The sequence below is a fragment of the Salmo trutta genome, chromosome 26 (genome assembly GCF_901001165.1).
Source record: "Salmo trutta chromosome 26, fSalTru1.1, whole genome shotgun sequence".
Classification (NCBI taxonomy): Eukaryota; Metazoa; Chordata; class Actinopteri; order Salmoniformes; family Salmonidae; genus Salmo; species Salmo trutta.
Genome location: NC_042982.1, coordinates 40,187,991 through 40,213,869, shown reverse-complemented (window position 1 = coordinate 40,213,869; position 25,879 = coordinate 40,187,991). Strand labels below are relative to the sequence as shown.

At 44.1% G+C, this 25,879-nt stretch overlaps 3 protein-coding genes across 3 annotated transcripts; 2 read left to right on the top strand and 1 right to left on the bottom strand.

The window, feature by feature from the left end:
* Positions 1 to 2,195: 2,195 nt before the first annotated feature.
* On the bottom strand, positions 2,196 to 6,528 carry LOC115163761 (extracellular calcium-sensing receptor-like). Its single transcript, XM_029715925.1, has 8 exons — positions 6,305 to 6,528; positions 5,877 to 6,201; positions 4,774 to 5,061; positions 4,148 to 4,696; positions 3,769 to 3,990; positions 3,433 to 3,556; positions 2,857 to 3,329; positions 2,196 to 2,621 (listed from the first exon to the last, which is right to left on the bottom strand). The coding sequence occupies exons 1-8, from the start codon at positions 6,526 to 6,528 to the stop codon at positions 2,196 to 2,198; spliced, it is 2,631 nt and encodes an 876-aa protein (XP_029571785.1).
* A 1,266-nt stretch (positions 6,529 to 7,794) lies between these two features.
* LOC115163763 (extracellular calcium-sensing receptor-like) lies at positions 7,795 to 13,978 on the top strand. Its single transcript, XM_029715929.1, has 7 exons — positions 7,795 to 8,018; positions 8,589 to 8,877; positions 9,981 to 10,504; positions 10,580 to 10,790; positions 10,938 to 11,144; positions 11,517 to 11,640; positions 13,083 to 13,978. The coding sequence occupies exons 1-7, from the start codon at positions 7,795 to 7,797 to the stop codon at positions 13,976 to 13,978; spliced, it is 2,475 nt and encodes an 824-aa protein (XP_029571789.1).
* Positions 13,979 to 18,027: 4,049 nt separating this feature from the next.
* On the top strand, positions 18,028 to 25,313 carry LOC115163764 (extracellular calcium-sensing receptor-like). Its single transcript, XM_029715930.1, has 9 exons — positions 18,028 to 18,245; positions 18,573 to 18,861; positions 19,720 to 19,806; positions 19,990 to 20,181; positions 20,453 to 20,703; positions 20,779 to 20,989; positions 21,172 to 21,372; positions 21,671 to 21,794; positions 24,415 to 25,313. The coding sequence occupies exons 1-9, from the start codon at positions 18,028 to 18,030 to the stop codon at positions 25,311 to 25,313; spliced, it is 2,472 nt and encodes an 823-aa protein (XP_029571790.1).
* Positions 25,314 to 25,879: the final 566 nt, after the last annotated feature.

The following is a 25,879-nucleotide window of genomic DNA, read 5'->3' as shown; positions in this document are numbered from 1 at the left end:
CGTTGCTATGGGCACAGCCAAACAACGGAAGTGATGGGTTCGACTTCTGCTTTACTTCCCTACTGCAGCTTGCTGGTGGTAAACTTGCTATAGTAAATTATTTCAAAGAGTCCATTTATAGAATATATAACAGTCAGGTTAACAATATAAGTGTATACGTGTAATTTTATATTTATTTAATTCAAGGTCGCTAACGTTAGCTAGACCAACTAGTAGGCTTGTTCTGTTGTGATAATAACGTTAGCTAGACCAACTAGTAGGCTTGTTCTGTTGTGATAATAACATTAGCTAGACCAACTAGTAGGCTTGTTCTGTTGTGATAATAACGTTAGTTGTGTTATGGTAGACTACATTACGGCGTGGCCATCCACCAACCCAATAACTATAACAATAACTATCATGATAAACTATAGGTGTAACGTTCGGCGTCTAGTGACGAGGAAGCGGACCAAAACGCAGCTGGGAGCGAATACATGTTTATTCAACGAACTAGAATTAAACATGTACACAAAATCAAGAAAAATGCCGATACGTTACTTGCTCAAAAACAAAGAGACAACAACCCACAAACATCGTGGGGGGAAAGGAACTTAAATGTGATTCCCAATCAGACATAACTAGCGACAGCTGTCTGATTGGAAATCACCCCCGAGCCCAACATAGAAATAAACCACAAAGAAAGGCTATAACAAAACATAGAAAATAAACCATAGAAATACCACACCCTGACCAAAATAGCAGAGTTCCCCTGGTCAGGGCGTGACAATAGGATGCACTGGAACTATAAAACATTGGTGAGCATCCACACTTGAGAAAAATGTATCGTTCTACAGTCCTACACCTGTCAAGCAACTGATCAACGCATCCTACTGAACCCTGCCTATTTAATAAGGTGCCAACATAAGACCGACCTTTCATGAGGTCTCTAACGCACTGCTTCCGTGTGACCATTCATTGCTTTCAGGGTGTGCTCATTGTCATAGTGACAACTGCAAATGATACTTCAATGTACATGTGGCCTAATGAAAAATATTATAGTGAATCGTATTTAAATGCAGCAATCGAACAACAAACGCCATTTAGCCTGCATATATTTTACAGCAAGTATGTCACTGCCTCGTTGCTCAAGTGGTTTGCAAGTGATTTCCGTTTTTCTAAATGTTGTCAATTCCTTTCGGTCTTCTTTTTCACTGTGCTCTCTCTGTATGTCCTGTGCAACTATTTGCAATGAATCAGCGCAACAATGTCATAACCTGCCAAAAGTGATCACACCAATGCACGTTCTCTCCTCAACATTCCCCGACATGCATTCTCTACGCTACTTTAACATTCAGCAATTATCAAGAGAAAGCCTGCTTCTTTCCCCCAAAAAGCCTATTAAGCCTAATATAAAAAAATATATAAAAATAAATGTCCTATGGAAACATTTTAACAAACGACAGTGATGCACTCAGCTATGGTTATTAAAATACCAAGTATGTGTGCCTTGATTATCTTTGTTTTTTATTATGAGCTTTGCTTTTATGTAGCTAGCAGTGTAAAGAAATGTCTTCTCAGATCGCTGAGTGCTAAATAATCACATTTTCGTACTATACTACTTCCTCCTGCTGCTGCTAAGCAAATCTATGGAAGGTGTTTAACCACAAATCTATGGAAGGTGTTTTATCACAAATCTATGGAAGGTGTTTTACCACAAATCTATGGATGGTGTTTTATCACAAATCTATCGAAGGTGTTTTATCACAAATCTATGGAAGGTGTTTTATCACAAATCTATGGAAGGTGTTTTACCACAAATCTATGGAAGGTGTTTTATCACAAATCTATGGAAGGTGTTTTATCACATGACCATTAATGACTAATAATCAGCCTTTTATGTACTACTTGTTTTATTCCAATTTATATTTGTTTTACCAAGATGTGTGCAGATAAGTCAAACGCTAATCAATAATGCACCATAAAATCTCATTGGAGTGTCTGGTTTTATTTCAGAATAAAGACCACATTTGTACATTTTATTCAATTTAATATAATATTATGCAAATTCCTCCTAACCTATGAAAAATATTTAACATATTAACATGGTCAATATTGCACGTAACTCAGTGGTGAATGTAATATAAACTAGTACAACTTTTTATTAATAAAATATATTGATTCAACATACTGATCAGGAATCATCACGTGGAAATCTATTATCCTTTGAGCATCATGTGCTTCCTGCTGTTTTTCTCTGGTCTGAGCATTACAATGTAACACTTAGGGGCAAATATACAGACCAGGAGGCCAAAGGCCGAGGCTAGAATGGCAAAGACATGGACGGCCACTGTGTACTTTCCTGCTGTGCTCACATACACAGGGATAAATGTTATCCATACAGCAAAGAAGATCAGCATGCTGAAGGTGATGAACTTGGCCTCGTTGAAGTTGTCCGGCAGTTTCCGGGCCAGAAAGGCCAGGATGAAGCACATGCAGGCCAAGAGGCCGATGTATCCCAGAACGCACCAGAAGGCGACTTCTGACCCCATGGCACAGTCGATGATGATGACAGAGCTGATGTGGCTGGTGTTGAGGTTGGTGTAGGGAGGTCTGGTCAGCAGCCAGATGAGACAGATCAATCCCTGTCGGCCAGAGGGAACCATATCGGATTTAATATTGATCAAATTATTCAATAGTCTGATTCATTTGAATGTCTTTCACTTAGGCTGCATTTAGTCAGGCAGCCCAAATCTAGGCTTTAGCCCAGTTAATGGCAAAAGATCAGATCTGATTGGTCACAAGGCTGGCTGACTGTGTTAACGCAGCCTTAGAAGGTAGAAGTCAATGAAAAGAAAAGCAACAAGATCAGAATAGTACCTGGACGGCAGTGCACAACACAACACTGGCTCTCTGCTGGGCAGGGCCGAACCACTTCATGACATCACTTCCTGGCAGGGTGGCCCTGAAGGCCATGAGGACCACCATGGTCTTGGCAAGGAGGCAGGAGATGCAGAGGGCAAAGCTCACCCCGAACGCTGGGTACCGGATCCGGCACAGCCAATCAGAGGGCTCCCCGATGAACAACAGGCCAATCAGGAAGCAGACGGAAAGGAAGGAGAGGAGAAGGAAGCTCAGCTCCATGTTGTTGCCACGGACGATGGGAGTGTGTCGGTTGGCAACAAACACCGCCAAGACAGAGAGTGAGGCACAGGCCCCAAGAATGGATACCACACACAGGACGACACCCATGGACTCCTGATAGGACAGGAACTCTATGGTCTTTGGAACACAGTGGTCTCTGGCCTCGTTTGGCCACGTGACGTCAGAGCAGCGTATGCAGTTTAAAGAATCTGACAGAGAGGAAAGAGAAAACAGGGATTGCAACAGCAACACTGTTTTTTTAGTTCTGACCAATGACTGATGAGAAAGGCTTAGAAGTAAGGGAAAACACACCAGTTTGATTGCTGACCTCCCCCTCAGCACAGGGGATGCAGTCGAAGCAGCAGACAGGCTCCCCCTTCTTCCTGGCTACACGGGTGCCTGGGGGACAGCTCTCACTGCACACTGATCGAGCTGCCTGGGGGCAGAGGGGCACCACTCAGATATACTGATACATCTCGCGTGTAATAAGCGGTGTGCAGGAAAGTGTTTCAGAACGCTTTTCAAACTAGCCAAATGTAGTTTATAAAATGCCAACTTGATATTCTTCAATGGCGTTAAGAAGACAACAAAGAACAGACTGAGAAGAAAACGTAGAACCAAGCACCTAGACTGTGATATAGGGCGCACCTGCTTTCCCACAGGCCACTGAATCACTGTGTCATTTATGACCAGGTCTCGGCCATCGGCCAATGAGGCGTCATAGAACCCCACTTTAACTAATCGCAGGGAGCCATCCTGCCCCCTCTGCCAGTTCATGAGGTCATAGGAAGCGATGGGGTCACCGTTGTGGTCAAAGCTGACCTCCTCCCCGAGTGTGGAAAACTTCACCTGCTTCATGTAATGTAATAGCTGGGGAAAGAGGAGTGGAGAGGGTGAGACGAGAAAATATGCACTCTACTCCACCTACTGGTGTGTGTGTGTGTGTGTCTGCATGCGTGCGAATGAGAAACAGGCATAGATATCTATTCAGCAATAACGAGCAAAGTATCTTCAGCTATAGACTCACCTGCCATGGTTTAACATGCTTTGGGTCCCCACAGGTGCCATTGATAAAAGGCCCCTGCCCATCCACACAGTTGGTCATATCCTGCAGGGCATGGGCGATGAGATACACAGCCTTATACACATTATAGGACACTCTGAGCTGGCTCACATCAGCATAGGGTGTGTACACATCCCCCAGATCCTCTCTTCCACTACAGGGCTCTCTGTCCAGGTAACTGATGGAGTGAGTGTGTGTGTTTAAGGAATCGTTCACTCTACAGTTGAATGTCTCTTCCCAGAACTCTGCCAGGAAAGCCGACTGACTTCTGTCGGATGGTCCTAGTCTGGTCAGGAAGTCTTTGAGCCCGGGAATAACATCAGCCTTCCGTATTCCAAATCCCAGCGTTCCTGTCAGGAGATCTCCAAACTCTCCCCACAGGGACTTGGAGGTGGCCCAGGCCTCGCTGGCGATCAGTTGCAGCCCTGTGATATTCCGATGGAGACACTCCCTGAGGATACTCCGAAGCTCCGACTCACCGGAGAAATTCAGGAGGACTCGGGAGGACGACCCCTGGGTAACAATTACAAGAATAACAAAATGTATAATCATGTGCTTTGAAGACATCATACGTTTATTTCTTTGCTAACCTGGATAGTGTCCACTAGCTGTCCCACAGCATGCTGGGTAAGGACCACTGGGTAGAAGTGGACGTAGGCAGCACACATCCCAAAGTGAACAGACTCCTGAAGAAACAACTGGATGGCAAAACGGGCATAGTCAGACTCCACCCCGATGACGCCCACCCACGTCCAGTGGAAGTAGCGTACCAGGCGAGCCAGGGCTCTTATCTGAAAGGCATCACTGGGCATGGTGCGCATGAACGTAGGGAACTGCTTCTGGTCACTCAGGCAGCTGCAGGAGGCAAAGTAGCTCACCTGAAAGAAGAGGGAACAGCAGGTTAAAAGTCCACTCTGTAAGATGTACTCAAGCATTACATATAGCTTTTAATATTTACAATATATATGAACTCAATTTCATGAATTTTTTTAATAACATTTGAAGATATGAATTAACATGTCTCCTGCCAAAGTAAAAATACATTACAGATGTGGGATCTTCATTTGTCTAGTATTGTCACAGCAAAATAATCCTGCAGCAACAGAATATGAACATTTAGTCCATTGTGTAGCTTGATTGGTGGTCAGGCTATTAGATGGCCCAAATTAGCCTACACTGTTAATATAACGTACGTCAGTGTGGTTTTCCAGTGAATTTATGTAAATCGCCAAACTCATCTGCATTTCTTGCGGTGCAGAAAAATTCTTAGCAACAAAAGAGTGATCAAATTAAGATCCCTTACCTGTATATTATGATCTACAAGCCAGTCCAGAGCAGAGAGAACAGCAGGTTAAATGTGCACTCTGTAAGTTCTACTCAAGCATTGCATATAGCCCTTCATTTTCATGTAGCAATCAAGGAAAGCATTTCCATAATAAAATGTATAGAATCTTGAAAGTAGCTTTTAAGTCATGAAATAGTATGGCTCCTGTCAAAGTAACAGTACGTACATAACAATCAGACATGTAACTGTAAAAGCTTCAAGACATCTGTATTTTAGGGTATTTCCGTTTCGGCTATTGTTATGAGCCATACTTTTACCAAGGATCTACCTCCATCAAAAGCCATTTATCAACTATAAGAAGACGATTACACAATGATAAAAGTGCAATATACGTAACCCTAGTCTCACCAGGGGTATTTGAAAGGAGCCCAGAGTTCTGAGCACAGCCATAGACACTCCAGAGGCGGCATCTCCTATGATAACAGGGGACACAGCCCTGCGTACAGCGGCACAGTCCGAACCTGGACCCTGACCTGCTCCCCTGGAGTCTGCCCCCCATTCTGGCTGCCCGTTGACCAGCAGCAGGGAGCCTCTCAGGGACACAGGGACATGGTCACAGCTGTCCCGGATATGGAACCCCAGTGTCAGGTGTGGGAGCAGGTCCCTTCGTTGGTTGATCTCTCTCACTGCGAACATCATGGTCTCCATCCAACGCAGGGCCCTGGCACTGAAACTACAGGGAAGAGAATAGCAAGTGGCTTAGAAGCAATGCACGTCAGAGAGAAAGAGACAAACAGACAGACAGAAAACATTCTTAATTTCCCATCACTTACTACTCATATGTAGTCTGTTGCGGTTCCCATTGAAATGATGTCACAGAGGACACAGGACTATAGTGGAGCGGGAACAAGCCCCCAAGAACCACGTCTCCCTCCTGATAGAAGCTGCTCGTCTCTTCTTCCCCCAGGAAAGTGCACCCGTCCTGGGCTGCAGCAGAGCAAATCCGGCTGGCCCACAGGCGAAGCCCCAGCAGCAGGAGTCTGGCAGAGAGGTGTGCCATGGCAGGCAGAGAGTGGATGTATGATGTGAGATCAGTTAGGGCTTCCAGTCCTCGTCTAACCCCCAATTCTCACTTGTGTGGCTGTGGGTACGAGGTTTGGTCCCTATATAGGCCCAGGTTGTCATGACATCACTGCAGACAAGGTCCTACTTTTCCATGTTTTTATTGCAGTGCATTCTCTAATGAGTAGATCTTAGTTGGAACAATAGCAAAGCCCTTACCCCGCCTCTATTTTGGTAAACAAAAAAAAGGATGTGTCTGGAAAAATGTAACCACTCTCAGATTAATAGACAGAGAAATTAATGCAAGGACTGACCATCCATGATATTAAAATTATAGTTTTAACCATGTTGTGAGGCTATACAGTGTTTGTTTACATTTACATTGTTTACAGGGATCATTCACCCCCATAATCAAAGTGGATGTCAGACATTTTCGTACCAGATTTCTCGCTCAACAGTAGGTGGCAGTGTCTGCATTGCATTGGAACAAAGCTGTGTCGTATTGTCTGTGTGTGATGTCACCGCAATTTATACCGAGGGAGGGTAGTAATATATTGATCTTTTAGTGCAGTGGGCTAAATCAGGGTCACAGATGTTTATTGGTAGTCTTAAACAAATCTACTTTGAAACAAAAGTATACACCTCACACACATGGTTATGGGCTAAAGAAAGGAACACTCCTGTACCATGTCAGATAGAGAGATGAAATGTATTACATTTTAAGTTTTCATCCCAATATTACACTTTATTTATATACATCACAGAAGACTGAAGTATAGCAAAATCAATTGACATAGAAAAAACACCACATTATTATTTCAAAATGTATAATGTTGATTAATTATGAAATGATGAGAAATATTAGTAACATTCCACCCATGAGGCCACTAGAGGGAGATTTGGTCATTTGACTGCAGGAAAGTGCTTCAATACCTTTGTATAGGCCTCTTAATAAAATATCATGAAATAAATTACAATCACTTAAAACACAGTGTGAAGTGTGTTATATTGCGTGGGTTTCTTATTACCTATCATACATGTTGTCTGCCATAAAAGTCCCAGTCTGCCTCTCCAAGCCACTGTGAGTGTTTGGGAGGGAGGGGTGCGGATCACGTGAAATCCACGGAGATACCAAATTAAATCAGATGAAATGATGACGAGACCAAGGAGTATAAAACAGAACAACCTGAACAGTCTGTGTGGGAGGATATCAGCTTGTCTATGAGCAGGAGGATCTCTCTGCATCGATCGGACCAGTCTGAGGATGTCTCTTCTTCTGTGGTGGTCCCTATACTACCCTGTCTCTATTTCCCCTCTGACAGAAGCCACCTCTACCCAGCCAGCCTGCTCCCCGCAGGGGGCCTTTGAGCTGCCTGGGTTTTCAGCCCAGGGTGACTTCATGATGGGGGGGATCTTTCCCCTTCACTACCGGGTGGAGCTGCCTGGCACGGACTACACCCACCAGCCTCTGGCAGCACTGTGTCAAGGGTGAGCTGACTCACAGGGGGCCTGGATGTGTGGCTCAAGTCCTACAGTCCTCTCTCTCTCTCTCAGGGGCCTGGATGTGTGGCTCAAGTCCTACAGTTCTCTCTCTCTTTCTTTCTCTTTCTCTCTCTCTATCATTCTCTCTCTCTCTCTCTCTCTCTATGTGAGCTGAGTTACTGGGTTACTGGGGGCCTGGATGTGTGGCTCAAGTCCTACTGTAAACAATAAGAGTTTGTGGAGAATAGGTTCTGATTGCCAGGTCCCATTGAGGTCACACAGGTCCCATTGATTGCCAGGTCCCATCTTTGACCTCTACTGTGAACTCTTGTCTACTGGAATCTCCTCTCCTTTTCTGTGTTTTCCTCCTAATCCCTTAACACCGTGTTCTGTGGTGGGATTGTTGCCACGTTCATTGAGATCAAATTTCTCGGTCTAGTTGTGTTGTTCAGACAAGACTGACCATCAGTGGAAGTGGAAATGGGGAAACATTCTCTCTCTCTCTCTCTCTCTCTCTCTCTCTCTCTCGCTCTCTCTCCTTCTGTTTTTCTCTTTCTATCTCTCTCTCTCTCTCAGGTTTGACCCGAGGGCTTTCCGCTGGGCTCAGACCATGAGGCTGGCAGTGGAGGAAATCAACCAGAGTGAGCAGCTGCTGCCCAACCACACGCTGGGCTACAAGATCTTTGACTCGTGTGCCACGCCAGTCACGGCTCTGAGAGCAGTGTTGGCGGTGCTGAACGGACAGGGTGAAGAACAGAGCCCTATGTGTTCTGGTGCCAGCCCGTTAATAGCCATGGTAGGGGAGTCTGGCTCCTCACAGTCCATTGTTTTGTCCAGAACTCTGCAGCCCTTCAGAATCCCCATGGTGAGTGATGATGTTTATCTTTGCAGGGTTCAGATCAGGGTTGTAGTGCTGCCAGAGCTCACCAGAACCTTGCTCCGCCACTTCTCACAGTGGTGCCAGTTTACTACAGTTAACTCCAAGCTGAATCAATATCTGCGAATTCACATAATTTTCTGTTAGTACTCTACAGAATTGAATAGAGTAAAGTGACTGTTAGATCAAAAACACCACTTCATTTCTCATGAGATTTTAGGATGATAAGCTGAGTGGTCACATTTCTTTTCTCATCCGGCCTAAACTCAACATTGTGCCACAAGCGACTGGACCATAATCCAGGTAAAGTAAGCCTATGCTATTTGTTACCACCATCTGCTCTCATTTGCTCACGAAACCACAGTTAAGCCCTACATAATTCAATAAGATCTAAATGTATATTCCCATGAGACTGATTATGATCAAATGATTGGATGGTTCACTGGTAAAACGAGAATAATTATCATTCACGATTGACAGAACTATTTATTGAGACAATATGTGTGGGTATGGCCAGACATTGCATTTGGAGAATGCCTTTAATACATATTCTAAAATGATATTCAATAGGCTGCATCAGTCAGTACAAACTTTGAATGAGAAATTATGACTTTATTATTTTAGATGTGGGCTCCGGTACATCAGAAAGTGGCACTACACCACTGGTGCTGATGAAAAGGCATTTCTTGTTTTTAAGTTAAGATCCACTGTTGAACTAGGGGGAACGGAATAAAATTCAGATTCTGTGGATCAGTATTCAAATTTACAAATGTTGAATTATCTTAGTGTAAATAGCTAATCTACTATTCAAAAAGGATGGTGTGTCTGTGACTCTGAACACATATTTAAAAGCGCTTATCAACAACTTGTAGCTAGAATTACATAGTTTGTTAACAATTTTATTAAATATGTTGTCTTTTGTTTATGACTACTGTAAATACGATTAGCGCTCTCATAAATAATACATGATTTGTATATATATTAATGTACTTTACATTTTGTAATAATGGTATATGTGGTTTACATGCACACCTTGAAATTATTAAGTGAAGTTAACGTTTGCTTAAAATAGGTGTTCTATGTTCTTTCAGATTAGCTATTTCTCCACCTGCTCATGCCTGAGTGACAGGAAAGAATACCCGACGTTCTTCAGAGTGGTTCCAAATGACGACTATCAGGTGAAGGCCATCGCCAGTCTGCTTCAGCGTTTCGGCTGGAAGTGGATCGGTGTGATCCGCGAGGACCACGACTACGGCCACTTCGCCCTGCAGGGCCTGAAGAGGGAGATCCAGAACACAGATGTCTGTCTGGCCTATGATGAGATGATCCCTAAAGACTACAGCAGAGAGAGGGTCCTGCAGATCCTGGAGGTGATGAGGCACTCCACAGCGCAGGTGGTGATAGTCTTCTCTGGGGAGGGAGAGTTATACCCTTTCCTCAAGGAGTTTGTCAAGCAGAACATCACTGGTACCCAGTGGGTGGCCAGCGAGGCCTGGGTCACTGCCAATGTGCTGGCAGAGACGTATCCATTCCTGGATGGGACTATTGGCTTTGCCATCCGCTCAGGGAAAGTCCCAGGGCTCAGGGACTACCTGCAGACGGTGAACCCCCGCAGGTACCCCTCTAATCCCCTGGTGCAGCAGCTGTGGGAGGCTCTGTATGGCTGCTCTCCCTCTCTGTCCCCCTCCAGCCCCCTGATTCCCCCCTGCTCAGGGCAGGAGACTCTTCTGGAGCAGCACTCAGCCTACATGAACACCTCCAGCCCCAGAGTGGCCTATAATGTGTACAAGGCTGTGTACGCCATTGCTCACTCACTGCACAACCTCCTCCACTGCCAGGCTGGGGCAGGACCCTTCCACAACCGCTCCTGCGCTCACAGCACCAACGTTCACCCCTGGCAGGTATGTGTCAATTACTTACTAAAGTGGGGCGGAAGCATATCATTATGTAAATAACTAAACAGATGAATGTTGAAAAGATTTTGGTGTGTCAACAAATGAAATTAGATTTAGTTAAAGAATGAGATAATTATTTTCCTCTTATCATAGCTCCAGCAATATCTCCAGGACGTGTCCTTCAATGTATCTGGAGAAAATATGAACTTTGACCAGAAAGGGGACGCCATCCCATCCTATGACCTCATCAACTGGCAGAGGGGGCCAAACGGAGGTCCCCGCTTTGTCACAGTGGGGCTGTATGATGGCTCAAAGGACTCTGGGAAGGAGCTGGCAATCCAGCAAGAGAAGATAATGTGGGCGAGGCATCAGAGCAAGGCAAGCTGCTCACACTGTGTATTTAACCACATCAGATGCCAACTGTTGACGTTGTGTAGAGAGTCCTGGATGTAAGTTCCTCTGCATTGTGAATGTAAACATATTATTATAGCTATTTTTAAACAGGATTATTTGTCCTGAAATATTTTGGTTTCTCCAAAGCTTGTATTGCAGGTAACCCAGTCGATGCGTTCCAATGCTTGATGTCCTTTTCTTATTCTCTAACCATCCTACTAGAACTGTCAGTGAAATTTCTCCAATGATCTCATATTGAGTTCCCTATAGTGGCTGGAATAATATGAGTATTAAGGTAGCATTAAATAGTCTGAAGATATTGATCTTTGATTTGTTCAGCTGGTGGTCTCCGTGTGCAGTGCCAGCTGTGCTCCAGGATCCAGGAAGGCTGTCCGTCGTGGGGAACCTCTGTGCTGCTTTGACTGTGTACCATGTGACAGCGGCAAGATTAGTAATCAGACAGGTGAGGACAGATATACCCTAATCAATATAATGATTTACCTGTAGATTAGTAATCAGACAGGTGAGGACAGATATACCCTAATCAATATAATGACTTACCTGTAGATTGGTAATCAGACAGGTGAGGACTCTGATTAATGTTAATCAACAGAACAACTTTCTTTTGGTAGATTTTATAGTCTCTCTAGATCCAGTTGAGTGCAGTATGTACATCCTGGCCATGTGTTGTGTTAGAAAGAGCCAGCAGCACGTCCTCCACCAGTCATCTTATTCCTGTAGCCTCCTTTAACCCTAAAAAAGTATTTTTTGTTTAATAGTGCCAACGGGTAATACCCCATTTACCCCAAATTGGTAATGATTGCAAAGAGACACTGTCTATCAAGCAGTAACACTTTTTTATTTTATTAACCATTTTGTAACATGAGAAAATTGTTTAAATTCCCCAAAATACGCATATATTTTTACATTTTCACACATTTTTGTTTTTTGTATTTTTCATGTTTTTAACATATATTTTGATTTGATTTGATTTATTATGATCCCCATTAGCCGATGCCATTGGCGACAATTAGTCTTCCTCGGGGTCCGACATATAGCAAAAAATACATTACAGACAAAAGACGTTACAATTTACAAACATTTAAATGCATTTACATACATGCAGTGTATGTGCTGATGAATGTGATACATTTCATCCACTTGTTATGAAGATTTGTCTGTTATTCATTCAAAGTGTTCTGCAATACTCAGAGGCTGAGAAATTGGCGATTGAGTTAATCTTTCATATTGGTACGACTTAAGATGGTCACCGATATGGGCGATATAGGCGAATAAGATGGACACCGATATGGGCCATATAGGCGATCAAGATGGACACCGATATGGGCCATATAGGCGAGTAAGATGGACACCGATATAGGCGATTAAGATGACCACTGATATGGGCGATATAGGCGATTAAGATGACCACCGATATGGCGATTAAGCACCGGTGACATCAGACTTTTAGCTCTAACTTTGGAACGCTATGGGCTACCAATTGCATCTGAAAAATTAGACTCTGGACTTGGCATGGATACACAGACAGGCAACTAAACATGTATTTATAGTGCCCCCCCTAGGGGCCAAATCTGGGGCGGGTCCATATCTATACATGTAAGGATACATTCATCTACCTCTCTGTGCCAAATTTGATCACAAAGTTTAACTTTTGAGTTCACATTTTCAGCTGAGCCACTATGCATATCTAGTATACAAAGAAATTTCAGAAGGATAAAAAATAAAAGAGTTTTGAAATTATGAGAATTTACCCTTGTTGGTACTTTAAGGGTTAACCTATGTACACCAGTCCCATTTCTGCCACCAAATGTCACTGTAGAATATCGCATGACTGCATCAAATACTCAAAATTCCTAAGCTGTTTCTCTCTGTTTTTTGGTGTAGATTCTATAGACTGCAAAGAATGTCCCGAGGACTACTGGTCAAACACTGATGGAACAATGTGCATCCCCAAAGTGGTGGAGTTCCTTTCCCATGATGCAATGGGGATAGCCCTGACTGTGATCGCTGTAGTGGGCGCCTGTCTGACCGTGTCCATCCTGGCGGTCTTCCTCCATCACAGGACCACTCCCATCGTCCGTGTCAACAACTCTGAGCTGAGTTTCTTTATCCTTCTCTCCCTGACTCTATGCTTCCTGTGTGCGCTGATGTTCATCGGGGAGCCCACCTCCTGGTCCTGCATGCTGCGCCACACCGCCTTCAGCATCACCTTCTCCCTCTGCATCTCCTGCATCCTGGGCAAGACTCTGGTGGTCCTGGCAGCCTTCACTGCTGCCAGGCCTGGGAACAACATTATGAAGTGGCTGGGGCCTAAACAGCAGAGGGTCATCATATTCTCCTGTACCCTGGTTCAGGTGCTGATCTGTGCTGCCTGGCTCATGGCTGCCCCTCCCTACCCCTCCAGAAATATCCAGGACCAACACTCTAAGATCATTCTGGAGTGCAGTGTAGGCTCCCAACTGGCCTTCTGGTGCGTTCTCGGATACATCGGCCTCTTGGCCTGTCTGTGCTTCATCCTGGCTTTTCTGGCCAGGAAACTGCCAGGCAACTTTAATGAGGCCAAGTTCATCACCTTCAGCATGCTGATCTTCTGTGCCGTGTGGATCTCCTTCATCCCTGCCTACGTCAGCTCTCCTGGGAAGTACACAGTGGCTGTAGAGATCTTTGCCATCCTGGCCTCCAGCTTTGGGCTGCTGTTCTGTCTGTTTGCTCCAAAGTGTTACATCATCCTCCTGAAGCCAGAGAAGAACACTAAACCACATCTCATGGGGAGGAAATAAAAATGCATAGATTAATGAGGACACATTTATTTGTCATAGTTCTCAGTTTAATTTTGACCTACTGTAAACCCATAAATGAAATAGATGTTTATTGTGTCTTTGGGACATTTTTGTGGAATGTGGCAAGCTAGAAATTATACTTTTTTTGGTTGAATTACTGTACCATTTTCCTGATCAAAGATATAGCTCACCCAAGTTAGCAAATGTTATGGTTACTGTATCTAGAGCAAGGGGGGGGGCAAAGTACGGCCCGCGGGGCACTTCAATCCGGCCTGTGAGGCATACATTTTTATTTTTTTTCTCCCCAATTTCGTGGAATCCAATTGGTAGTTAAAGTCTTGTCCCATTGCTGCAAGTCCCATTGCTGCAACTCCCATACGGACTCGGGAGAAGTGAAGGTCTTAAGCCGTGCTTCCTCCGAAACACAACCCAGCCAAGCCGCACTGCTTCTTGACACAATGCCCACTTAACCCGGAAGCCAGCCACACCAATGTGTAAGAGGAAACACTGTACACTTGGCGACCACGTATGCGCACGTCCCGCCACAGGAGAACGCTAGAGCGCGATTCGACAAGGAAATATTGGCCTGCCAAACCCTCTCATAACCCAGATGATGGTGGGCCTGCTGTGCGCCGCCTCATAGGTCTCCCAGTCACCGCCAGCTGTGACACAGCCTGGGATCGAACCCGGGTCTGTAGTGACGCCTCAAGCACTGCGATGTAGTGCCTTCAACTGCAGCGCCACTCAGGAGGCCTCTGCAAATAGATTTAAACAAATAGTTGGTCCCCAAAGACATGCGTCACTCCGTTGAATTTCAAAATCCCGACGTGGCCCTCGAGCCAAAAAGTTTGCCTACCCCTGATCTAGAGAGAGGCTTAGTCATGCTATAGTCATGATACGTTTTTGTTTTAACAATGATTGTTTTATTATGAGTAGACAGTAGTTATTATAGATGTTTTCTTTTTTTATTGTTTTAACTTAGCAATTTTACTGTGTTATCTTCCTTTTTTCATATTATTCTGGTTACTAAGCATTGCTTTTTTGTTAATTTTTTTGTCCTTTGAAAACAAAATGGTGCATCTCAAGAGATTTCATCCTGAAAACTGTCAAATAAATAAAGAATTAAATGCTACAGCATTTGAATCGTGCTACCAGAGGTTTTACACACTATAATGCTAATGCTATGTCGTACAGTGGCTTGCGTAAGTATTCACCCCCTTGGCATTTTTCCTTTTTTGTTGCCTCACAATCTGGAATTAAAAAGGATTGTGGCGGGGTTTGTATAATTTGATGCCTACCACTTTGAAGATGCAAAATATTTTTTTATTGTGAAACAAACAAGAAATAAGACAAAAAAACACAACACTTGAGCATGCATAACTATTCACCCCCCCAAAGTCAATACTTTGTAGAGCCACATTTTGCAGCAATTACAGCTGCAAGTCTCTTGGGGTATGTCTCTATAAACTTGGCACATCTAGCCACTGGGATTTTTGCTCATTCTTCAAGGCAAAACTGATCCATCTCCTTCAAGTTCAACTGTTCTGCCTGCGGCTATGGAACCCTGACCTGTTCACCGGACGTGCTACCTGCCCCAGACCTGCTGTTTTCAACTCTCTAGAGACAGCAGGAGCGGTAGAGATACTGTCAATGATCGGCTATGAAAAAGCCAACTGACACTTACTCTTGAGTTGCTGACTTGTTGAACCCTTGACAACTACTATGATTATTATTATTTGACCATGCTGGTCATTTATGAACATTTGAACATCATGGCCATGTTCTGTTATAATCTCCACCCGGCACAGCCAGAAGAGGACTGGCCACCCCTCATAGCCTGGTTCCTCTCTAGGTTTCTTCCTAGGGTTTGGCCTTTCTAGGGAGTTTTTCCTAGCCACCGTGCTTCTACACCTGCATTGCTTGCTGTTTGGGGTTTTAGGCTGGGTTTCTGTACAGCACTTTGAGATATCAGCTGATGTAAGAAGGGCTATATAAATACATTTGATTTGATTTGAAGTTGGATGGGTTCCACTGGTGCACAGCAATCTATAAGTCATACCACAGATTCTCAATTGGATTGAGGTCTGGGCTTTGACTAGGCCATTCCAAGATATTTAAATGTTTCCCCTTAAACCACACAAGTGATGCTTTAGCAGTACGCTTAGGGTTATTGTCCTGCTGGAAGGTGAACCTCCATCCCTGTCTCAAATCTCTGGAAGACTGAAACAGGTTTCCCTGTATTTAGCGCCATCCATCATTCCTTCAATTCTGACTAGTTTCCCAGTCCCTACTGATGACAAACATCCCCACAGCATGATGCTGCCACCACCATGCTTCACTGTGGGGATGGTGTTCTCGGGGTGATGGGTTTGCGCCAGACATAGAGATTTCCTTAATGGCCAAAAAGCTCAATTTTACTCTCGTCTGACCAGAGTACCTTCTTGCATATGTTTGGGTAGTCTCCCACATGCCTTTTGGCGAACACCAAACGTGTTTGCTTATTTTTTTCTTGAATAAAGGATCGGACCCTTTTTTCAATTTTCACCTAAAATGACATACCCAAATCTAACTGCCTGTAGTTCAGGCCCTGAAGCAAGGGTATGCATATTCTTGGTACCATTTGAAAGGAAACACTTTGAAGTTTGTGGAAATGTGAAAGAAATGTAGGAGAATATAACACAATAGATCTGGTAAAATATATTTTTTTGGTACAATCATCTTTGAAATGCAAGAGAAAGGCCATCATTTATTATTCCAGCCCAGGTGCGATTTACATTTTGGCCACTAGATGGCAGCAGTGTATGTGCAAAGTTTAAGAATGATCCAATGAATCGTTTAAAATGTTGTATCAAGACTGCCCAAATGTGCCTAATTTGTTTATTAATAACTTTTCATGCTCAAAACTGTGCACTCTCAACCAATAGCATGGTATTATTTCACTGTAATAGCTACAGTAAATTGGACAGTACAGTTAGATTAACAAGAATTTAAGCTTTCTGCCAATATCAGATATGTCTATGTACTGGAAAATGTTCTTGTTACTTACAACCTCATGCTAATCGCATTAGCCTACATTAGCCCAACCGTCCCACAGGGGACCCACCAATCCTGAAGAAGTTTTAAGCAATGGCTTTTTTCTGGCCATTCTTCTGTAAAGCCCAGCTCTGTGGAGTTTACGGCTGAAAGTGGTCCTATGGACAGATTCTCCAATCTCCGCTGTAGAGCTTTGTAGCTCTTTCAGGGTTATCTTTGGTCTCTTTGTTGCCTCTCCTTGCCTGGTCCGTAGGTTTTGGTGGGCGGCCCTCTGTTGGCAGGTTTGTTGTGGTGCCATATTCTTTCCATTTTTAATAATGGATTTAATGGTGCTCCATGGGATGTTCAAAATTTCTGATATTTTTTTGTAACCCAACCCTGATCTGTACTTCTCAACAACTTTGTCCCTGACCTGTTTGGAGAGCTTCTTGGTCTTCATAGTGCCGCTTGCTTGGTGGTGCCCCTTGCTTAGTGGTGTTGCAGACTCTGGGGCCTTTCAGAATAGCTGTATATATACTGAGATCATGTGACAGATCATGTGACACTTAGATTGCACACAGGTGGACTTTTATTTAACTAATTATGTGACTTATGAAGGTAATTGATTGCTCCATATTTTATTTAGGGGCTTCAAAGCAAAGGGGGTGGATACATATGTATTTTTTCATTTCACTTCACCGATTTTGACTATTTTGTGTATGTCCATTACACGAAGTACAAATAAAAATCAATTTAAATTACAGGTTGTAATGCCACAAAATAGGATAAATGCCAAGGGGATGAGTACTTTTGCAAGGCACTGGTGAACAAACTGTAATCATACCCTCATCCCTAGCCTAGACACCCCTTTATAGTACAGTATAAACTTGTGATGATGTGATGATGTCAGATGCCTTCTAAACAGATGTCCAATCCAGAGCTTGTCTTGTCAGTAATGAGATGCAGAGAGACGATAGGTCATATATATAACTGCTCTCCTGCCCTCTCTCTGACTGTTAGAGGGGATAGGAGTGAGGATGTCTCTGCTGTTCTTGTGGTCTCTATCTTCCTCCCTCACACTCGGCCCATCCTCCACCCTAGCCACAGACTCAGAGTGTGTTCTGCTGAGTGGCTTTGATCCTGGGTTCGTGGCTGATGGTGACTTTGTCATTGGGGGTATTTTCCCCTTGCACTACAACCAGGAGATGCCAGACGTTAACTACACCTACCAACCAACAGCAGTCAGGTGCAATGGGTGAGTTTTCAGTGTTAACCAGTAATACTCTTTTTGACCTGTAGCCTCTTTCCCTCGTGTAGTTTCTAGTTCTATTTGACTCCTTTTATCATCACTTTCTCCTCTGTGTTTTTCTCTCTCTCTCCTCATCCTTCCTCTCCTCCTCATCTCTCTCACTCTCTCTCCTCATCCTTCCTCCCCTCCTCCTCCCCTCCTCCTCCTCTCCTCCTCATCTCTCTCCTCATCCTTCCTTCCGTCCTTCCTTATCTTTCTTTCCTCATTCTTCCTCCCCTCCTCATCTCTCTCACTAACATCTGCCTCTCTCTCTCTCTCTCTGTGTGTATTCAGGTTTGACCCGAGGGCTTTCCGCTGGGCTCAGACCATGAGGCTGGCGGTGGAGGAGATCAACCAGAGTGTGCAGCTGCTGCCCAACCACATGCTTGGCTACAAGATCTTTGACTCATGTGCCTATCCTCTGACAGGGCAGAGGGCTGCTCTGGCAATGTTGAACGGACTGGGCCAGGCTCACACTCACATGTGTTCTGGTGCCTCTCCTCTCTTGGCTGTTATCGGAGAATCCGGTTCTGCTCAGTCTATTGTCGTATCCAGAATCCTGCAGCCCTTTAAAATACCCATGGTAGGGCTCCACTGAGAGTTCAGCTATGTTAAGGATTTACCTTTTTATTATTTGACTTATCGATCAACTGATACTGTACAACCTTTCTGGTTCTCTGTGTGTAAATATGTATATGAAGAGGTAATTTCCAAAAAACGCTTTTTACAGCAGTTGTTCACATTTGTGTTTTTTTTTCATCAGAAGTGATTGCTTATGGGTACCTTCATGTGTGTGTCACATATTACTGTTCTCAGATTTTTTATTCAAACATTTTAGAAAATGTGTTTATTCGAAAAAACACTATATAGCCATTGTTTAGCTGCAATGGAATGTACATATCCTGTCTATTTGACTGTGATATGTGATTGTCTCACTGAGCTATAGATAAATGCACTTACTGTAAGTCACTCTGGATAAGAGCATCTCCTATATGACTAAATTGTAAAATGTAAATGTTTTACTTACAGATCTCATATTACTGTATTGAATTATTATGATTATGATTATATATATTACTGTGTAAAACCTAGCAGTCCTACTTATTTCTCTGAAAATGAGGCAGATGTATATAATTTAGTAAAAAAACATGATTATTTGTCTCTCTGAAATGAAACCATCAAGTGATAGATTTTAAACAAATAAATGCATCATTAAACAACCCCATGCCATGATTAGATTAGAGAAAAAACACAGCAATCTCTTTAACCATTTCAGCAATAAAAGCTAATTAGCAATAAAAGCTAATTAGCAATAAAAGCTAATTTACCAACATTTCTGAAAATGTATACGTAGCGTTTTGGAAAGAAACTCTTCATATGAGTGTTCTTGTGTCTGTATTGTAAGGAGAACGAGTGTTTTACTAACAACGTCTTTCCTCAGATCAGCTACTTCTCGTCGTGCGCGTGCCTCGGTGACAGGAGGAAGTACCCCACCTTCTTCAGAGTAATCCCCAACGATGACTACCAGGTGAAGGCCTGGAATTAAATAAAAAAGGATTAGGCAATGATCTCATGAATCTCGGGATTCTTCAGGAAATATTTCTGAAGTGGATCTCCCTGCAGTCAACTTAAATGCAGTGAATCAAAGTATGTTCACTTCCTGATCTGTTATGACCTAGTTTCTGTCTAATCCTCCTTTCTTCTATCCCAGGTGAAGGCTATGGCTCAGCTGCTGGTGCGGTATGACTGGCGCTGGGTGGGGGTGGTGCGTGGGGACCATGAATATGGGCACTTCGCCCTACAAGGGCTGCTGAGGGAGCTAAAGGGGACGGGGGTGTGTGTGGCCTACCAGGAGATGATCCCTCTGCTCTACAATCAGCAGAGAGCCCTGGAGATCATAGAGGTATGAAGAGAGGGAGAGAGACTGTTCTGTCCCTGACGCAAATGTGTCTTGCATATATAAAAAAAACGAGTACTATACAAAATTAAAGGTTATATCTCTCCCTGTCTTCTCTCTCTCTCCCTGTCTCCCCTCTCTCCTCTCTCTCTCCCCTTCTAACTCCTCTCCCACCCTGTCTCCTTCTCTCTCCTTCCTCTTCCCTCTTCTGCCTCCATCTTTCTCACCTTTACCTTCTATTATCTTCTCATCTCTCCCCACTCTCTCTTCTCTCTAGGTCATGCGTAGCTCCACAGCCAGGGTAGTGGTGGTGTTCTCTGCCGAGGGGGAAATGACTCCCTTCCTGAAGGACTACATGGCACAGAACATCACAGGGATCCAGTGGGTGGCCAGCGAGGCCTGGGTCACTGCCTCTCTCTTCACCACCAGCGAGTACTTCCCCTACCTGGGGGGCACCATCGGCTTTGGGATCAGGCAGGGACAAATCCCAGGGCTCAGGGACTACCTGCAGACGGTGAACCCCCGCAGGTACCCCTCTAACCCCCTGGTGCAGCAGCTGTGGGAGGCTCTGTATGGCTGCTCTCCCTCTCTGTCCCCCTCCAGACCCCTGATGCCCCCCTGCTCAGGGCAGGAGACTCTTCTGGAGCAGCACTCAGCCTACATGAACACCTCCAGCCCCAGAGTGGCCTATAATGTGTACAAGGCTGTGTACGCCATTGCTCACTCACTGCACAACCTCCTCCACTGCCAGGCTGGGGCAGGACCCTTCCACAACCGCTCCTGCGCTCACAGCACCGACGTTCACCCCTGGCAGGTATAGGTATTGTAACTATCTGGACCGTTTGAAAAAAGAATACAACAGATCATCTACTGTACCTGTTCAATATCTGTCATCTCTAGCAAATCCATATGCTAATTGACAGCTATAGGGCTTCATACTACTCTGCAAAAATATCACATATCTTTTTTTTCTGGTTTTGCAATGTTTCTTCAAAGCTGCAGCACTATCTACAAGAACTTGCCTTTTACATTTCTGGGGAGGAGGTGAATTTTGACATGAAAGGGGATTCCATTCCGTACTATGACATCATCAACTGGCAGAGGGGCTCGGGTGGGAACATGGAGTTCATCAACGTCGGTCTGTTCGACGGAGCAAAGGACTCTGGGAAGGAGTTGGTGATCCAGGAGGAGAAGATCGTGTGGGCGGGGCATCAGAGCAAGGCAAGCTGCTCACACTGTGTATTTAACCACATCAGATGCCAACTGTTGACGTTCTGTAAGGTGAGGTGGAGGTAAGTAGGTGGAATGGGATAGGTTGGGATTTGATGAAATACTGTGATTCCAATGTAAGATGCATGTTGGTCTTGCAAAGTGTCCCTCTCACATAGTGTGAAGTTAAAAACTAATAGTAATGAAGACAATACATTTTATGCTAAATGTATACAACTGGTTCACGGTGAACCAGCTTAATCAGTGTTGTCTCTGTGGTGTTCAGCTGGTGGTCTCCGTGTGCAGTGCCAGCTGTGCTCCAGGATCCAGGAAGGCTGTCCGTCGTGGGGAACCTCTGTGCTGCTTTGACTGTGTACCATGTGACAGCGGCAAGATTAGTAATCAGACAGGTGAGGACAGATATACCCTAATCAATATAATGATTTACCTGTAGATTAGTAATCAGACAGGTGAGGACAGATATACCCTAATCAATATAATGACTTACCTGTAGATTAGTAATCAGACAGGTGAGGACTCTGATTTATGTTAATCAATAGAACAACTTTCTTTTGGTAGATTTTATAGTCTCTCTAGATCCAGTTGAGTGCACTATTTTTTTTTTTACATTTAATTTAACCTTTATTTAACTAGGCAAGTCAGTTAAGAACAAATTCTTGTTTTCAATAACGGCCAAGGAACAGTGGGTTAACTGCCTTGATCAGGGGCAGAATGACAGATTTTTACCTTGTCAGCTCGGGGATTCGATCTAGCAACTATGCACATCCTGTCCGTGTGTTGTGTTGATGCTGACAGAAAGGGCCTTGTGTTGTCCAGCAGCACGTCCTCCTCCAGTTGTCTTATTCCTGTAGCCTCATTTAACCCTAAAAGCACCAAGGTATTTCTTGTGCCAACGGGTAATACCTCCAGTTACCCCAAATTGGTAATGATTGCAAAGAGACACTCTGTCAAGCAGTAACACTTTTTATTTGATTAACCCTTAGTAACACAAGAAAATTGTTTAAATTCCCCAAAATAAGCATATATGTAAAACATTCCACACGTTAATCGTCAAATTTGATGTTTAAAAAAAAAACAGATGTTTGTTTTTATCAGATTTCTGGATCAATTTCATCCATAGCCACTAGTGTGTGTTGATAAATGTGATACATTTCATCCACTTGTTATGAACTTGGTCTGTTATCCAATCACAGTGTTCTGTGATACTTAGAGGCTGAGAAAATGGAGGTTGAGCTAACCTGACACCGGTACGACCTAAAATGGCCGATATGGCTCTAACAAATTCTTGACTTTGTATAGAGACATTGACTGGAAGCTTAATAAGAATTTACATTTGAGTTATTCTTTAGTTCTATTGGCTGCCCCCCCCCCCCCCCCCCCCCCCCGAGGCCAAATCTGGAGTGGCTCCACATCTACAGTGCATTTGGAAAGTGTTCAGGCACCTTCCCTTGTTTAACATTTTGTTATGTTACAGCCTTATACTAAAATGGATTAAATAAAAAAAAATCCACATCAATCTACACACAATACCGCATAATGACAAATTAAAACAGAAATACCTTATTTACAATAGTATTCAGACCCTTTGCTATGAGACTCGAAATTTAGCTCAGGTGCATCGTGTTTCCATTCATCATCCTTGAGATGTTTCTACAACTTGATTGGAGTCCCCCTGTGGTAAATTCAATTGATTGGACATGATTTAGAAAGGCACACACCTGTCTATATAAGGTCCCACAGTTGACAGTGCACGTCAGAGCAAAATACAAGCCATAAGGTCGAAGGAATTGTCCGTAGAGCTCCAAGATAGGATTGTGTTGAGGCACAGATCTGGGGAAGGGTACAGAAACATTTCTGGTCCGCAAGAACAGAGTGGTCTCCATCATTCTTAAATGGAAGAAGTTCGAAACCATCAACAATCTTCCTAGAGCTGGCCGCTCTGCCAAACTGAGCAATTGGGGAAGAAGGGCCTTGGTCAGGGTGGTGACCAAGAACCCGATATTCTCTCTGAAAGAGCTCCAGAGTTCATCTGTGGAGACTGGAGAACCTTCCAGAAGGACAACCATCTCTGCAGCAATCCACCAATCAGACCTTTATGGTAGAGTGGCCAGACTGAAGCCACTCCTCAGTAAAAGGACCTTCTCAGGACCTCAGACTGGGGCAAAGGTTCACCTTCCAACAGGACAATGACCCTAAGCACACAGCCAAAGCAATGCAGGAGTGGCTTCGGGGCAAGTCTCTGAATGTCCTTGACTTGCCCAGCCAGAGCCCGGACTTGAACCCCATCGAACATCTCTGGAGAGACCTGAAAATAGCTGTGCAGCAACGCTCCCCATCCAACCTGACAGAGCTTGATATGATCTGCAGAGAAGAATTGGAGAAACTCCCCAAAAACAGGTGTGCTAAGCTTGTAGCGCCATACCCCAAAAATCTCGAAGCTGTAATCCCTGCCAAAGGTGCTTCAACAAAGTACTGTGTAAAGGGAATAGTGAATACTTATGTAAATGTGATACTTGCGTTTTTTATTATTAATAATACACTTGCAAAAATGTCAAATCTGTTTTTGCTTTCTCATTATAGGGTATTGTGTATAGATTAAAAAAACAATTTCATACATTTTAGAATAAGGCTGTAACGTAACAAAATGTGAAAAAAGTCAAGGGATCTGAATACTTTCCGCATACACTGTATATCTTTTCAGGGTACATACATCTACTTCTCTGTGCCAAATGCTCTGTCACAAAGTTGAAAATTCAGTCAACATTTTCAGCTTAGCCACTGTGCGCCAATATTATACAAAATAGATCATATTTTAACGTTTCTCTGTATAAAAAAAAATAGTTTTGAAATTATGACAATTTACCCTTGTTGGTATTTTAAGACTTATGATCTGTACACCAGTCCCACATCTGCTACCAAATGTCACTTACCTGTAGGATATCACCTGACTCCATCACATACCCATCAATGATAAATTCATATTCTCTTTCTCACTGTTTTTCTGTGTAGATTCTATAGACTGCACAGAATGTCCCGAGGACTACTGGTCAAACGCTGATGGAACAATGTGCATCCCCAAAGTGGTGGAGTTCCTTTCCCATGATGCAATGGGGATAGCCCTGACTGTGATCGCTGTAGTGGGCGCCTGTCTGACCGTGTCCGTCCTGGCAGTCTTCCTCCATCACAGGACCACTCCCATCGTCCGTGTCAACAACTCTGAGCTGAGTTTCTTTATCCTTCTCTCCCTGACTCTGTGCTTCCTGTGTGCGCTGATGTTCATCGGGGAGCCCACCTCCTGGTCCTGCATGTTGCGCCACACCGCCTTCAGCATCACCTTCTCCCTCTGCATCTCCTGCATCCTGGGCAAGACTCTGGTGGTCCTGGCAGCCTTCACTGCCGCCAGGCCTGGGAACAACATTATGAAGTGGCTGGGGCCCAAACAGCAGAGGGTCATCATATTCTCCTGTACCCTGGTTCAGGTGCTGATCTGTGCTGCCTGGCTCATGGCTGCCCCTCCCTACCCCTACAGAAATATCCAGGACCAACGGTCTAAGATCATTCTGGAGTGCAGTGTGGGCTCCCAACTGGCCTTCTGGTGCGTTCTCGGATACATCGGCCTCTTGGCCTGTCTGTGCTTCATCCTGGCTTTTCTGGCCAGGAAACTTCCAGGCAACTTTAATGAGGCCAAGTTCATCACCTTCAGCATGCTGATCTTCTGTGCCGTGTGGATCTCCTTCATCCCTGCCTACGTCAGCTCTCCTGGGAAGTACACAGTGGCTGTAGAGATCTTTGCCATCCTAGCCTCCAGCTTTGGGCTGCTGTTCTGTCTGTTTGCTCCAAAGTGTTACATCATCCTCCTGAAGCCAGAGAAGAACACTAAACAACATCTCATGGGGAATAAAAAGTAGTGAATGAGTAATACAAAATGTATTTTTCCTTATGTATGTGCTTTTGTTACTTAAAATGTACAGTTTATCCCATATAGGCTACAATCTACACTGAGTAAACAAAACATTAATAACAACACCTGATCTTTCCATGGCATAGACTAACCAGCTGAATACAGGTAAAAGCTAAGATCCGTATTGTTGTCACTTGATACATCCACTTCAATCTGTGTAGATGAAGGAGAGGAGACAGGTTAAGGAGAGGAGACAGGTTAAGGAGAGGAGAGGAGACAGGTTAAGGAGAGGAGAGGAGACAGGTTAAGGTGAGGAGAGGAGACAGGTTAAAGAAGGTTTTTTAAGCCTTGAGACGATTGAGACATGGATTGTGTATGAACGATTAGTGGAATCTCTGTGGGTAGCTGGACAGGTAGGATGACTGACAGTGAATGTGAACAGGTGGCCACAGGTCAGGTGACAGAGGATGAGGCAGGAATTCCTTTAACCATGAAGTAGTATATTTACTGGGTAGTCTGTGCTGCATAACAAAGGAAACAGAATAACATGTATCCAATCGAATTCATAGCATG

Bases quoted from the DNA above. Each gene is read 5' to 3' on its own strand.
- LOC115163761 (XM_029715925.1), bottom strand. From the start codon at position 6,528: ATGGCACACCTCTCTGCCAGACTCCTGCTGCTGGGGCTTCGCCTGTGG. The intron at 4,697-4,773 runs GTTAGCAAAGAA...ATTGTTACCCAG, and splicing joins AGCTAGTGGACACTATCCAG to GGGTCGTCCTCCCGAGTCCT. The intron at 3,991-4,147 runs GTGAGTCTATAG...CTCTTTCCCCAG, and splicing joins AGCATGTTAAACCATGGCAG to CTATTACATTACATGAAGCA.
- LOC115163763 (XM_029715929.1), top strand. From the start codon at position 7,795: ATGTCTCTTCTTCTGTGGTGGTCCCTATACTACCCTGTCTCTATTTCC. The intron at 10,791-10,937 runs GTATGTGTCAAT...CTCTTATCATAG, and splicing joins CCAACGTTCACCCCTGGCAG to CTCCAGCAATATCTCCAGGA. The intron at 11,145-11,516 runs GCGAGGCATCAG...TGATTTGTTCAG, and splicing joins AGCAAGAGAAGATAATGTGG to CTGGTGGTCTCCGTGTGCAG.
- LOC115163764 (XM_029715930.1), top strand. From the start codon at position 18,028: ATGTCTCTGCTGTTCTTGTGGTCTCTATCTTCCTCCCTCACACTCGGC. The intron at 20,182-20,452 runs GTATGAAGAGAG...TCTTCTCTCTAG, and splicing joins GAGCCCTGGAGATCATAGAG to GTCATGCGTAGCTCCACAGC. The intron at 20,704-20,778 runs GTACCCCTCTAA...GTCCCCCTCCAG, and splicing joins CAGACGGTGAACCCCCGCAG to ACCCCTGATGCCCCCCTGCT.